This window comes from Sphaerodactylus townsendi, linkage group LG05 (assembly GCF_021028975.2).
Source record: "Sphaerodactylus townsendi isolate TG3544 linkage group LG05, MPM_Stown_v2.3, whole genome shotgun sequence".
NCBI lineage: Eukaryota > Metazoa > Chordata > Lepidosauria > Squamata > Sphaerodactylidae > Sphaerodactylus > Sphaerodactylus townsendi.
The window spans coordinates 85,697,500-85,711,832 of record NC_059429.1 but is presented as its reverse complement, the minus strand read 5'-3'; the positions used below and the strand labels follow the sequence as shown (position 1 = coordinate 85,711,832).

The 14,333-nt window shown below is 46.0% G+C and overlaps 1 protein-coding gene across 6 annotated transcripts in view; it reads left to right on the top strand.

The window, feature by feature from the left end:
• The window catches only part of PIK3C2B (phosphatidylinositol-4-phosphate 3-kinase catalytic subunit type 2 beta), a 127,667-nt gene that overhangs the window by 100,128 nt on the left and 13,206 nt on the right, over positions 1-14,333 (top strand). For all 6 annotated transcript variants that reach the window (XM_048496548.1, XM_048496551.1, XM_048496550.1 and 3 more), the window contains 9 exons: positions 3,674-3,862; positions 4,936-5,029; positions 5,797-5,891; positions 6,500-6,680; positions 7,474-7,581; positions 8,855-8,947; positions 9,968-10,097; positions 11,831-11,967; positions 12,713-12,882. In XM_048496548.1, coding sequence (XP_048352505.1) covers positions 3,674-3,862; positions 4,936-5,029; positions 5,797-5,891; positions 6,500-6,680; positions 7,474-7,581; positions 8,855-8,947; positions 9,968-10,097; positions 11,831-11,967; positions 12,713-12,882 — 1,197 coding nt within the window. The remainder of the gene's footprint in view (positions 1-3,673; positions 3,863-4,935; positions 5,030-5,796; positions 5,892-6,499; positions 6,681-7,473; positions 7,582-8,854; positions 8,948-9,967; positions 10,098-11,830; positions 11,968-12,712; positions 12,883-14,333) is intronic.

Here is a 14,333-nt window from a genome sequence, read left to right as displayed (position 1 = left end):
AAAGACGCTTCTCTCCTCCAGGAAACTACAGATAAGGAGAAGTGGCAAGCTCTATTCACTAGTTACATTGCAAGCAAAAGAAAACCTTCCCAGCCTTGGGCAATGATAATGGGAGGCCCAGCTGTGGCCTTGATGTGGACGTGTGAGATGCCAGGCCGAATTTGGCGCAGGCCTGACAACCTTCTTTTCTTGGGTCCTAGTCCTACCTAGTTCTGCTTCTCCACCCTCACCCCCTATTCACCTTTTGCTGTTCCTTCTTCCCCTTTAAGAGGCTGGCTGTGGGGCATTGCCCAGCTTTGTCATGACATGGGACTGGCTGTGGGCAAATTTGGCTGTCTGCAGCTGCCTGTGCACTCCCTCTCAACCTCCTGGCCCCCGCCAGCCAAGGCTCGCTCCTGCCACCTTGTTGACAAGGTGGCCTGGGGATTCCTCCCCCATAGGTTCCTGCTCCCTCCTCACCCACCAAGCCTCGCTGCCTCCGCCACCTCTTGCCTCATCACTGAGCCGACCAGAGGATTCCTCCCCCTCAGCAGGCTCCAGTTCCGCCTGCCTGCTGAGCCATCTTTAAACATGCACAGAATAATAGTTTTGACAAAGGCAGCACTTACAAATTAATGATAATTCTCATAGTCATTCAGGACTATTTTCTAATGCAGAAGCATACTATTTCCTCTTTGACCGCACCACAACTGACTGCACTTTAATCTTTCAGTAGAAAAGAGTATAGTTCTCTACTTCTTTGTGGTGCCTGGGATGTAGAATCTGTTGGGGGCTCTGTTATTCGTATAATAGCAGATCATTCTGGGCTTAGCTGTTAATTGCAGAGAGACGAGGACTAGAGTTGTACACAGTTGGTTTTAAATTGAAAGCTGCCATTGGCTATTTTTCACAGATGCCAAGGTGCATGGCTTCCCCTCAGGCATTATTGTGATAAAATCTTATGCGCCTTGTGTTGGCCCTTGGAGGCAGGGTCTATCCTTGTGTGTGATTACAACATAACCTCTAGCAAAAGGTGGATCAAGCCAGAGGGGCTGAAAATTCCCATTTAATGCCAGTAGTTTTATTAAAGGCTGCCTTGATATCTTCTGATACAGTTAATATAGTTCCAGTGTCTTTGCAAGCACGAGATGACAGGTGAGAACCTTGGCTTGATTATTCCCACCACATTCACAACTTCAGGTTGCTTGTGCTTTTGGAAAGAACATTTTTAAACCTAGTGGCTATGCTTGTCAATCTGTACCCTGGGGCTATGCATGATGCATTTAGAGCAGGTGTCTGGCTGCCCTCTCACCCCGCCCCCCCCCTTCCCTTCATCTGTGGGAGCTCTTTGGCTTTCGGCAAGAAAAGCACTCAGGGCTAAAAAGTGGTGGGTGGGTACTTCCTGGCATTGTTCAGGAGGCAGTGCCACAGCCTTTCCTGCCTATTGTGGGTCACTGCTAGGGTGGGAGGTTCCCACGGATCAGCAGCACTTTCATTTTCCTTCAGCTTTGTTCTGGATCTGAGTGAATGGATTTCCTGGGAGTGGCGAAAGGAAGCCTGTGAGGGTGGAGCTAGCCATGGCGTGCCAGTCTCTCTCCCCCTCTAATCTCGCCAGTGCCCTCATGCTCAGCCCTCCTGCTTTCCTAATGACAGAGCTGCTGGGGTGATGACGTTGGCCTTGAATCCTAGCTCCAGCCTTTTGCAACCAGTCCTGGTCTCCCTCCAAGAAGTCTCTGCTGTGGTCTTTTCCACATTGCCCTGCCAGTGCTGCCTAGAAGGGTTTGAGCTGAGCCATAATTTCCCTCAGCACTGAATAGCCATGGCCCATTCCCATGTGGCTTCTTTGTCTCCAGAAATCCGTTGCTGTGCTGCAGTGGAGTTAAGGCAGTCCTCAGTACTTTGGCCAGCAATTCCTCTTCACCCTGTACCACTAGAGTGCAAGGTATCTCCAGCCACTGCTCAGGCTTGGCCTTTTTCATCCCCTGCAGGAAGGCAAATACTTTTATCTTCTCTCAGCTGTCTCTTTCTGCTGCAAACGTTTGCCACCTGCTTTTGCTAATCCCATTCATTCCTCCTGTGACATTCTCCACTCCCTCAGGTCTCCCTCAAATGCCTTGCCGTTGACCTTTCTTATCTTATTGCCTTTTGAGCTGTCAGCTGTATTGATCTGTAAAAAATTTTAAAAGACACAAGGGACTAAATGAAATTGCAGCAAGCCAATTCTCCAGCTGAGGCCTGAGCTGCACGGGATGAATCTCATTCCCTGGGCTTAGTCTCTGAGCTTTGTTTTCAGCATAGCACCTAACTCAACAGCAGGTGTAGACAGCAACAGTTCCCCACAATATTTCTGCCTGTGGAGTAGTTGGGGAGCTGGCATACTAAGAGGGAGGGAAGAGACCATGGTTGTGCCTGACCAGAGACTCAGGAAACAAGCTGAACCCCAGGCAGCACTTCAGGACCCACCTCAGTCTTTGGGTTGAGACCCAGCTCTGTACACTCCCCACCATGGGCTGGTATGCTGCTGTTCAGCAGGTGTGCCTGAGTTGCCTGCCCTTGCTATAAAAACACTTGCTGTGAGCCAAGTATTGCTGAAGATAAGCTTTTGAGGGCCAACGCTCCCTTCATCAGATCCTAGTGTGCACTGCAACATATTTGGGATGGGGGGAGAACTTCAAAGTCAAAGAGTTTTGCTTCTAAGATGGACTTCAGCCGCCCTGCTGAGCTTTTTGTAAGTTAAGCAAGCGCTGCTCAATTCCTTCTCTTCTGCGATTGTTGCCAGGCTTTTGTTTTTCACTCCATAGGTTTTCAGGCTGGACTATCCTTGCAAATCAAGTTTCCAGGAAATTTAAGCTTCCCCCCCGCCCCCCTCAGGTGCACACTAACTTAACAGTGTCAGTACAGGAGAGCCACAGAGCAAGAGCAGATTCCAGGGGGAAACCATGTCACTCTATTGCAGCAAAAATAAGAGAAGTGTTGTGACTTCTTTAAAGGCCTAACAGATTTATTGTACAGCACATCCGGGCGGCTCTGCTTCTTCTAATGGAAACCAGCCCCTTCTGTAGTGCTTCTGCACTTCATCACTGGCTACAGCTTCCTTTCCTCCTGATGCCCTTTGGGCAGGAGAATTGCTGATCCCATTATACTTGGGGTGGAAACCGTTCAAGCTTCCTCATTAGCCACCTGATCCCTCTCAGGGAGAAATGAATGGACTCTTTTGCACTTCAAAACGCCCAGCACTGTCCTGTATGCCTGAGACGAAGGGACTCTTTTTCTGGTGACTTTGCTGCTCCCTGGTGGCCACATAAAACATCACTTTTTCCTGATCATACCAAGACTGTTTGTAGAATCAAAAAATATTTGTAGTCGGTCACTTTTAACACTGTACTGTTCACACCCCACATTGCACAAAAATGTATGTTTCCCTTTCCTCCCTCACTGTGTGCCTCTTCGTAGCATGTCTGCAAAGTTCTCTTAAAAATTAAGAGCCACCTTGGAGTATTGTACCAAAGGGATCCACCTTGACCAACATTCTGTTTCCAATAATGGGTCATCAGATGCATTTACAAGCAAGTCATGGAGGCAACACCTTCCCTTTGTGTTCTTGTCACCACTGTATATGGAGGTTCTGTTCCTTGATTGGGAGCTAACAGCCAATGTGTCTCTGGACTGATCATATTGCTTCCTTTCACCCCAGGCTAACAGATGCTGACCGGAAGCAGCTATGGGAAAAGCGTTATTACTGCCATTCTGAAGTCAGCTCCTTGCCTCTGCTGCTTGCTAGTGCTCCGAGTTGGGAGTGGGCATGCTTGCCAGACATCTATGTCCTGCTAAAGCAATGGACGCACATGAACCATCAGGATGCCCTTGGACTCTTACACGCAGCGTAAGCACTTTCCTTTGAAGAGTTTGCTGTCTCTGTGTGAATCAGGGGTGGGAGGCTCTGGATGGTAGTAGGCTAGCAGTGTAGTCCTTAGCACAGTTTATTTTATTTTTATTTATTAGCCACCTTTCTAACTTATAGGAATTGAAGGCAGTTTACACCACTGTGTAAATCAGTACTTTAAAATGGCTGGAAGGCAGAAGAACTAATCAAATGCTGTCATGAATAAAACTGTCTTCAGCTGCCTCCTAAAGATCAAGGGTGAGGGGCCAGCCTGTGGAGGCTATTCCCTCCCTCATGTACCTCTTATAGAACTACCAGACAATTTTCTGTAGTTCATGGACTGGTCAAGAGGGTCTCTCCCTGTGATCTTAATTCCCAGGCAGGAATGTATGGAAGAAGAAGGTCATTCATACACCCCCATCCCAAGCCGTGCAGGGCTTTAAAGGTCAAAAACAACATCTAGAATTGAGCTTGGAAGCAGATTGGAAGCCATTGTAGCTTCTGTAGGATTTGGAGTCACGTGATGCTGTAACATTCTGTGCTAGCAGCAACCTTTGAACAATCTTCAAGGAATAGCCCCAAGCTGAGTGTGTTACAGTAGTCCAGTCTAAGGTTGAACTGTGTGGAACCTACAGGCCTCTGCAGCTATGGGGCACCAAAAATCCCCCAACATCACTTTCTGGGACTGGCCTCTAAGTTAGGATTCCCAGGTTAAACCCTTCTAAGTCAATTAAAGTCAATGGGCTTAGAAGAGTATAACTCTGCTTAAAGCTGTACTGTAAACGTCTGAGCCCGGTCCTAACATTGCATTGCAGTCTGGAACATGGTGCTGGCAGCTGGATCAGAGAATCTCCATGCACCAGAATCTAAGCCTGCAGTCCTGTGTATACTTCTCTAACAGTAAGATCCACTGAACTCTGTGGACTTTGACTTCTGAATAAAACATGCTTAGGATCAAGCTGCAAGTCTGGTGATTCCCTGCTATAGGATTACAGGGACCTTAAAGGACCTTATCCATATGGCAGTAGGGTTGATCCCCCCAGTGAGAGTCTGTTGTGGTAATATGGCTGCAGGTTCCCAGATCAGGAAGTGAGGAGGACAGCTGTGCGATGGATCGATTCCATATCTGATGCTGAGCTACTTGATTACCTTCCCCAATTGGTACAGGTGAGTAATTGTGCTGCCTGGAAGAAAGGTATGTTAACTGGGAAGTATTTTAGAGCCATGTCAGTGGTTTGTATTGGGTCAGAGTTGTGCCTGGCAAGGAAGTTCCCATGCCAGAGTGCATAGCATTATGGAACTTCACAGCTAGGGCAACATTTATGTTGCTTTCTAATAAGCTGGAATTATTCAAACTGGCTAGAGTTTCAGAGGCCTTAGAGTAAGGTTATATCTAGTGTGTTCTAGAGATAGCAGGCTGCAAAAACAAGAATATGTTGACATAAAAATTCTAAACAAAGGACAAATTTCATTGGAAAGTCCTCTCAGTGAAACCTTAGGCACAGCTATCAGAGGTCATGTTCTTGAGAGAACGGCTTTGGAATTCTGGAGTTAGTTTAATGTTACTATTACTCTCAGATTTGGTCATCATAATTAATGCTGTTTAGTTTTGCACCTCCATGCTTTGGGATGATAGTTGTAAACCAGATCATTTACACAGGTCAGCTACTACATTCTTTGAAGAATCTAGCTAGATTCAAGGCTAGTCACATTGATCTCTAAGTACTGGATTCGAATCTAACTGTTTAAAAAATCTGTTACTGACCATGACACTATGGAAGTCCCTTGGGCAGAGGCCACTTGCAATATTACACCCTTTTCATCTGTCATTTTGCTGGCCACCTCAGCTCACGTTTCTTAGCCACTTAGGCCATGCAGATAGCATGATTTTCCTATCATTGCCTTTAGGGAAATAATCTATTCATCCCTTCCAGGCTCTCAAATATGAATGTTACCTGGACAGTCCTCTGGTGCGGTTTCTAATGAAGCGAGCCATCTGTGACCTGAGGATTACCCACTATTTCTTCTGGTAATGTTGGCGGATGTGCTGCTGTTGTGCGGAATGGGTTGGGGCTTTTATATATGGCCTTTGGGAGAGCTATGATCATGCAGTTCTAGTATTGCTTAGCAGGGGTCAGTGGCACTTCCAAGCTCCTTATAAATCCAGGGTCCAGAGACCCCAGCTTTCATTCACTAGATTATCAAGCTTTTAATGAAAGCTTCCTTTTTAAAAAGTCTTCCTCATACAGGATACAGATGAGAATAGTTAATGTAGTCTTGCGTTTCTGTTGACTTGGCACTCCATCCATACTGAACTGCTACTTGGATTTATGTGTTTTTGGTACGTTTCAAATCATCATTGTTACAAAGCAACCTTTGGAAACACTCTTCTTTTACACTGCCTTGTATTGCCAGCAGAGCCATTTCATGTTCCATTATCTAAACATCCTCTTTGCCATTTACTACTTGTTATTTCTTTGCATATTTTTTGAACTTCTTTGGCTTTGGGAAAAGTCACAAACATTGAGCAGCCTGATTCAGCATGTCCAGAAGAAGCTTTTGTTTAGCTGCGCATGTACATGGATCACTTCCACACACGCCCCACTATTCCCAGTGACAAGGTTTCCATCTCTGTAGGCTGCTGAAGGATGGACTCAAAGATTCTCAGTTCAGCATCCGTTACCAGTACCTGCTGGCAGCTCTGCTGTGTTGCTGTGGGAAGGGCTTGAGGGAGGAATTTGACCGCCAGTGTTGGCTTGTTAATACCCTGGCTAAGCTGGCCCAGCAGGTTCGTGAGGCTGCTCCATCATCACGACAGGTACATGCATTTGAATATATCGAATTATTTCCACTGAGAGAGGGGTTGGGGAGACCAATGAAGCAGCAAATCTATCTGGACAGCATGTGCTGATGAGAGATCAGCTTGTTCTTCAGAGAGTGGAAGCACTTAAGATGCAATTGCCCCAAGGGCAACCTGTCATGGAAAATGACTACAGCATGGGTTAAATGTTCACCCTCAGAAGGAATTGCTGTTGGGGATGATACAAAACTCTGGGTGAAAATCACTGCAATTCCTTTGTTGCATAGCTTAGTAATATTTTGTATGCTCTGAGATGAAGCTCCTAGGCCTGCCCAGTCGGTAGCCTAAATCCAGGATGGACTGTCCTATTGGCTGGTAAGCTGCAGGGCCCAGTTCCAAGCACTTCCTTTTTGAAATCTACCATCATGCTCTTTGCAAAACTTAAGAAATATTATGGCTTCTTTTAAAGCTTCTATCTTGCAAGTAGAGGGTGCTGAGCAAATCTGTAAAATTTGTGTTTTAACTACATATTGAAGAATAAAATTTGATCTGCAGAGTTAGTAGAATTTGCTTTAATGGTGTAACTGAACACAGAATGCAGGGGGGGGGTCGTCTTGTATAGGATGCAAGGTTGGGAGAAGTTGATGCATGCAAAGTGATTCTGGATGGTGAGATGATCTATACTGGGGTGACTGCTACCACGGACCTGCTGGAGTAGGAAAGGTGCTTGTTCAGACCACAGAAACAGAGATTTAAATAATGGAGTTTTTTTCGGTTCCTAGACTACTTTGGTATTTGTTTTTTTTTTCAGGCCATCCTCCGAGACGGACTGGAAGATGTAAAGCAGTTCTTCAATGTCAATGGCTCTTGCCGCTTACCTCTCAGCCCAAGCCTGCTTGTGAAGGGAATTGTGCCCAAGGTATGGGTCTGAGGATACTGTTTGACGATGACTGTTGAAGAATGTGATGTTTTCATTTTATTCAGAGCTCTTCAGTGGAACTTCCAAATATTGAAGTTTAGCAGCGCCATTCACTAGCTGGGCTTCAGCCTGAGCTGTCTCCTCTCTGTTATATATGGTAACAAATAGGCCAGTTCCTGAGAATGACAGGCTTTTGGCTCTCAGCCATTAATACCCTTATATAACACCCTGGCACATCGTTTCTGATTTTTCCCCCAGTAGTATCTGTCCATCTGCTTCCATGTCTGTATTTCTCATCCAGTGAACTCTCAGTCTTCAGCTCCCAATACTTTCCATTATCATTCAGTTCTTCCTCCTTGGCTTTGAGCTACTCCGTCATTAAAAATTTGGCCCCTATCGGTGCCAAGAGCATAACAGTCTGTTCTTACAGAATGAATGGGGGAAGCCCTCTGTCCTGGAATTAATGGAGAACAGCCTTGGGGTTGGTTGCACTGGTGGCCAGTCTTTTGTATCACAAACTGGAAGGGCCCTTGGTATGAACTGTACTCCCATGGGTCAGGTGCAGTCTGCATAGCTCATTTGATAGCTTTGCAGAGACCTGCTTTAAATGAGGGGAGCAAAGTTTGTACAGAAGCTCATAGACTCACCAGGAGACTGGAGTGGTTACTGGATCTCACTGGTGCCTTAAAAGGTAAAGGTAATCCCCTGGGCAAGCACCAGGTCATTACTGATCCACGGAGTGACATCACATCATGACGCTTACTAGGCAGACTATGTTTACAGGGTGGTTTGCCATTGCCTTCCCCAGTCATCTGCACTTTAACCCCAGCAAGCTGAGTACTCATTTTACCGACCTCAGAAGGATGGAAGTCAGCCTTGAGTCAGCTACCTGATATCGACTTCAGTCAAGATTGAAGGCAGGTTGTGAGCAGAGCTTTGACTGCAGTAGTGCAGCTGACCACTCTGTGTCAACCAAACTGTCAGAAATAAAGGCAGCCAAAGACCAACGGCCACTGGCCTTACATTATTGCACCAAAAAGCAAATCAGATATGAAATATTCCTGTGAGAAAGGCAAATCCAGATAATTGAGATGAAACAGAAACTCCTTGGAGGGAATGAAATATTGTACTTGAGGCATGATTCTGACCTTGTCTTCTTTTATATGTCTTCTTGCATTCTCCTAACGGCAGGGAGCACTTATTTCTGTTGTTGTTTAGTACAGTATTGATTTATAACACCCCCATCCTCATCCCCCTTTCTCCTTGTCGGCAGGATTGCTCCTATTTTAACTCCAATGCTGTCCCTCTGAAACTCTCCTTCCAGAATGTTGACCCTCTGGGAGAGAATATCCGTGTTATTTTTAAGGTAAGTCCTAATATTTCTAATAGGGTTGTGGGGACAACAGCCATTCTCTTTGCCACTGGCTTATCTGGGAGGGGAGGGCAAGGGGGGTCACCCAGACATCATTTGCCTGGGTCACATGGGAGGTACATTTTGGCCTCTCACATCTTCCCTTCTCTGTTGCCCACCTGCCCGTGGCCCCCCGCCTCCTCGGGACCATGAGGAGTTTGCACATGGTCGGGGCTTGCACAGCCAACACCATCATGATTGCCTGCCCTGTCACGATCCCTTCTGGAGCCCACTCATCTCTAGCGCTCCAGAACCACCACTCCCTCTCCCTCCCACCATGTCGTTGCTCCTACTGCCCTCCCTGGCCATGGCACTGCACCTTCTCCGCTGACTGCTCCCAGTGCTTCTCTGGCCAACACCAGCTGCCTGGGGCCTCCCTCCTTGTCTGCTAAGGCACCCACCGCCTGGGCGGTGCTGCGGAAGCTGCCTGTGCTCCAGGCCAGCGTGGTTGTGGCTTGTGCAGCCAGTGCCACCATGATCTCCTGCCTTGTCATGTCCCCTTCTGGAGTCCACCCAACTCCAGCCCTCCAGGAGCACTGCTCCCTCTCCCTCCCACTTGCAGAGGGGGGTGCCATTCCAGTGCTTGCCCCAGGTGCCATTCTTGGAATATTCCCATGTCTGATGATGATTGGTCCCTGGCCTTTACAATGTCTCAGTGTTTGAAAGAGTCCAGGTGTTCGGACACTTAGCTCCTCACACATGGGTCGCAGCAACAGCAAGACTTTGGTCCCTAAGCAGTGGCCTCGTTCTAGGAACCTGCCTTGTGGCTGAACCACTTGGGTACCTCTTCAAGCATACAACAACTCTGCGAGTGTCAATGCCTCTGGAAATAAATGAGAGCTGTTGCTTTTCAAAAAATTTTTTTGAAGGTGTTTAGTTTTGAGTTAGGTGCTCCTAAATGAGGAAAGCTCACTGGCCAGCCGTCGCAAAACACTGGAAGCCTCCTAGCTTACTTTGTGCTATTTCTCTTCACAGTGTGGTGATGATCTCCGGCAGGACATGTTAACATTGCAGATGATTCGCATAATGAACAAAATTTGGGTGCAGGAAGGTTTGGACATGCGCATGGTCATATTCCGCTGCTTTTCAACAGGCCGTGGTCGTGGTAAGTCTGGAAACAAGTGTGAAATGTCTCTACTACTTATTTTAGTTCAGCAGCAGTTGTGGTGCTCACAGCTTACTGGATTCTGTAAGGGTCTGATGTGTCAGAAATTGTAGAACTGAGATGGTTATTCAGGAATCTGTAACTTACAATCTCTGAGTGAAAGCTAAGAACATAGATAAATCCAAACTAGTCTAGTGCTTTATACACACACACACACACACACATACATACATATACATACATATATATTTGTGTGTGTGTGTGTGTGTGTGTGTGTGTGTGTGTGTGTGTGTGTATATATATATATATATCCTCCCTTGCATGCCCCCTTCCCTACCCACCCCATCCCTTGCATGGCACCCACCCCTTCCCTTGCATGGCACCCTACCCCTCTCTCCCCTCACTCTGCTAGGGTGGGTGGGTGGGCCATGTCCAGATGCCGGGGGCCCTCCCTCCCCTCCCTTGCATGCCACTCCTCACTCAGGCTGTTTCCGCTTTTGGCCCATTAGTAGAAGCCCACAGGAATGTGGGATGGCCTTGATCTGGGGAAAACCATTCGCTTCAAGCGGCTGACTCCGCTCCCTCTCCCCCAGGGCGGCGTCTAGCCGCCCTGAAAAACAACCCTTTAAAGGGTTGTTTTTCCTTCAACAGTGTGTTCCCGGCGGCGCGGTACGAACAGCACCGCCGGGAACATGCTGTTTCCCTTCCCCGTTCCACTCACCGTGTCCCCGTCGTCGGCCTGCTGGCCGTCGAAGCCCCGCCCACGCTGTCCCCCGACCCCTGGAGGTCGGAGGGCAGCGTCAGGCCCAGCTGCAACGACCAACAGGCCCGACAGCGGGGACACTGCGAGTGTGACGGGGACGAGGCATCTCCGATCTTGGAGCCACCTGCCGTCCCTGTCTGGAGGCCGCCCGCGTACTTCCATCTCTGAGATGGCCTCCGCCTCCACCCTTGGCCCGAGAGAATTCTGCCGGCGTGGAGGCGCCTCCACGGCCGTGCGGAAACGGCCTCATTCACTCCCCTCCCTCACTCCCCTTCCCTTGCATAGCAACTCTTCCCCTCCCTCTGCTAGGGTGGGTAGGCCATGTCCAATATACATATATATCTCCCAAAGAACAATGTGACCATTGTCTTCTGACCCCTCCTCCAAATATTCACGTTCTTCATAGATAAAAACCAGGTGTGTGAGGTCCTCTCACTCCTCCCAATTACATGTATTTAGTGTTTTCCTTTGTTCTGGCACATGAACTTTTGCTACCTGTATTAGAAAGATACTCTCTTAATTCCTTTTTCTACTCCCTCTCCCTGGGAGTCAGCTGAATTGTTTAGCACATGTAGCTCTTTATATTATTTCGTAGCATTTCTGAGCTGGAAGGGTCACATTGAGTCAAGCTGCTTTCATGGAGCACGGTCCATTTTGTTTATAATAGTTTCTTCACTTGCGTTCTGCCAAACCCCGACCTTCTTAAGGCCTTTAGCAACTTCCTCCCAGCATAGATGGCAATACTCTTCATTCAACATGACTAGAGTAACACATAGTTCCCTGAATTATAGAAGCTAGTCTCTTTTCTTAACACATAAATACATTCTTTTCCCAAAGAGAATAAGATGTTCCAGAGCTTTACAGTCAAAATCTCAGCCCAAATTCTTCCTTGGTTAAGTTGTTCGTGTGAGTAGAAAGTGAAAAGCTGCTGCTGTAAACTAACTCTGTAGCTCCTTGCTGTGTTTTACAGGGATGGTGGAGATGATCCCTAATGCAGAAACTCTGCGAAAGATCCAGGTGGAGCACGGGGTGACAGGCTCTTTCAAGGATCGTCCCCTTGCAGACTGGCTACAGAAGCACAACCCCAAGGAAGATGAATATGAAAAGGTAAAGGCAGAAGAAGAGGGAAAATAACATGTTGTTTTGAGGGCCATTCACTAACCAATTTTCAGGTTTATGTTCAAGCTGCACTAGGAACAAAACCAGTTTGTTCCAAGTCGCTCATCTGAAATGATATATTTGATGCACCAAGCAAAGCAAAAGCACTACGATGAGGGTATGCATATGCGTACCTGTCTTTGCTTGTGTGCGAGTTCCGAAAACATTTGTTTCCTTAGAAAAATGATAGATTAGAGAGAAGTTATTTATTGTCTTTATTACAAATTTGAATGGCAGTTTTGCTGTCTAGACTATACAAAAATAAGGAAGTTGCTGTCTAAAAGCAGTTCAAAATGGACAAGCTCAAATGCTGCAAGTCAGCAAAATACAGCCTTTCATCATGAAACTTTGCTACAGAGCTAGAGTAAACAAAAGTTTTCATTCATTGTCAGATGATATCTGGGGAAAGATAGTGAACAAGCCTTGCTCCAAGGTCATGAAGATGTCAGTTGGCTCAACTGGACAGCTGACCTTATATAAGAGCTAATGTGAGAGGAAGCTTATTTCAAGGTAACATTAGGAACCATTCTGCCATCTAAGCCCCCCAACTTGTTCTTTTTCCAAACATCCCTCTAAATGTTTTCATGATCCTTCCACCCCTCCATCTCCCCCACTCCCCAAATCTGCTTGGTCCTATTGTCTATGCAAATAAGATCTTTACATGATTCCAATACAAGGCATCTTAATTTCCCAGGCGGTGGAGAACTTCATCTACTCATGCGCTGGCTGCTGTGTAGCCACTTATGTACTGGGAATCTGTGACCGGCACAATGACAACATCATGCTCAAGACCACTGGCCATATGTTTCACATTGACTTTGGCAGGTTTCTGGGCCATGCCCAAATGTTTGGCAACATCAAGAGGTGAGTGTCCTATGCAAAACACACTCTATAAGAGTTGATTAGTTTGCCGTTGCTTGAGAATGAATCCAGAGGTTTTGTGAGCACACAGGGAAAACGGAGTGCTGAGAAAATAATCAGATTTGATAAGAGGTTATTATGTGTATAGTCTTGACTATTACATTGGGGTCATCCCCCCCAACATACCTTTAATGTCTTTCACACTTAAAGTATCTATTAGATAGAAAGTCCCTAACAAGGTCACAATAAACATTTATAATAACATTCCATTAAAATTTTATAAAAATCTAACAAAGGCAGAACAAGATAAAACAAAGTATGAAACACAGAATTCTGGTTCTGATGAGTAACGTTGTCTGGTATACAGTTAACTGTGCATTTCATTTTAAAATAAACATTGTTTTATCCTGCTACACATTTACTGAGACAGTTTCCTTTTGGAAAGATGATCAGATGTTTGGAAAGATAATCGTATAGCATATTTGGCTGCTGAAGTTAGGGTGGAAGCATATGAGCTATCTTTTTGCATGGATACTGTGGAGGTTATTGAAGCACACCCTCCATTATCCGGTGGTTACAGAGCCTGTTTTCTTATTGTACATAGAATTTGTAGAGATATGCTGAATTTTACCTAATATGCTGAATTTTACCTGCAACATTTATTTACTTTGGAGGTCAAACTACAGTCTGCCTTAATTGGGTGCTAAATCTTAATTGGGTGCTAAATTTGCTCTCACGTTTGTTTGAAATTCCAGACATTGTAGTGCGCTAACAGCAGAATATTTTTCAGAGAGTATCCATGTTGTTTTGTAGGAGAAACAGCTAGATTCAAGTCCAATAAATTTTTGAGGTATAAGTTTTTGAGAGTAAAAGCACCCTTCATCAGATGTTATGTGTACATTAAAAAGTTCTTAATACATAAACTTCTTTGTGTAAAGTATCATTTCTGATAGGTGGGGAAAAACATTTTCAGTAGTGCATGTCACCATGTGGCTATCTGCTTGTACACTATGAAGCACTTGTTCACTTAATGTAAAAAGAATGTTACTTTATTTTCTCTGTGAAATGTTTCAGGATTTTTTTTTCTGCTACTGATAAACCACCATCACCAGATATGTGGTTTTGTTTCAGTAGGGGAACTGATATTTTTTCGAGGTCCCTCAGAGTAGTATATTGTGTGATAGGACCAAGGATTCTGAGGAGACTGAGGTGTTTGGAACAGTGGCATCTATTCAAGACTCCAGGGCATGTTAGTTTTCTTTTTCAGGTATGGTGTGGTGATTTCTGCTGATTCTCACTTCCATGCCAAGCCCCCACATTGCCTACTATGTTGTGTTTGAAGATCTGCTGATTCCCAGGGAAAACAAATTAGGGGGGCTGAACAGCAGAGGGAAGGTGGAATTAACAGACATTAACTTAACCTAAAGTGCCCCTAAGCCTTTGGAACTGTGTGG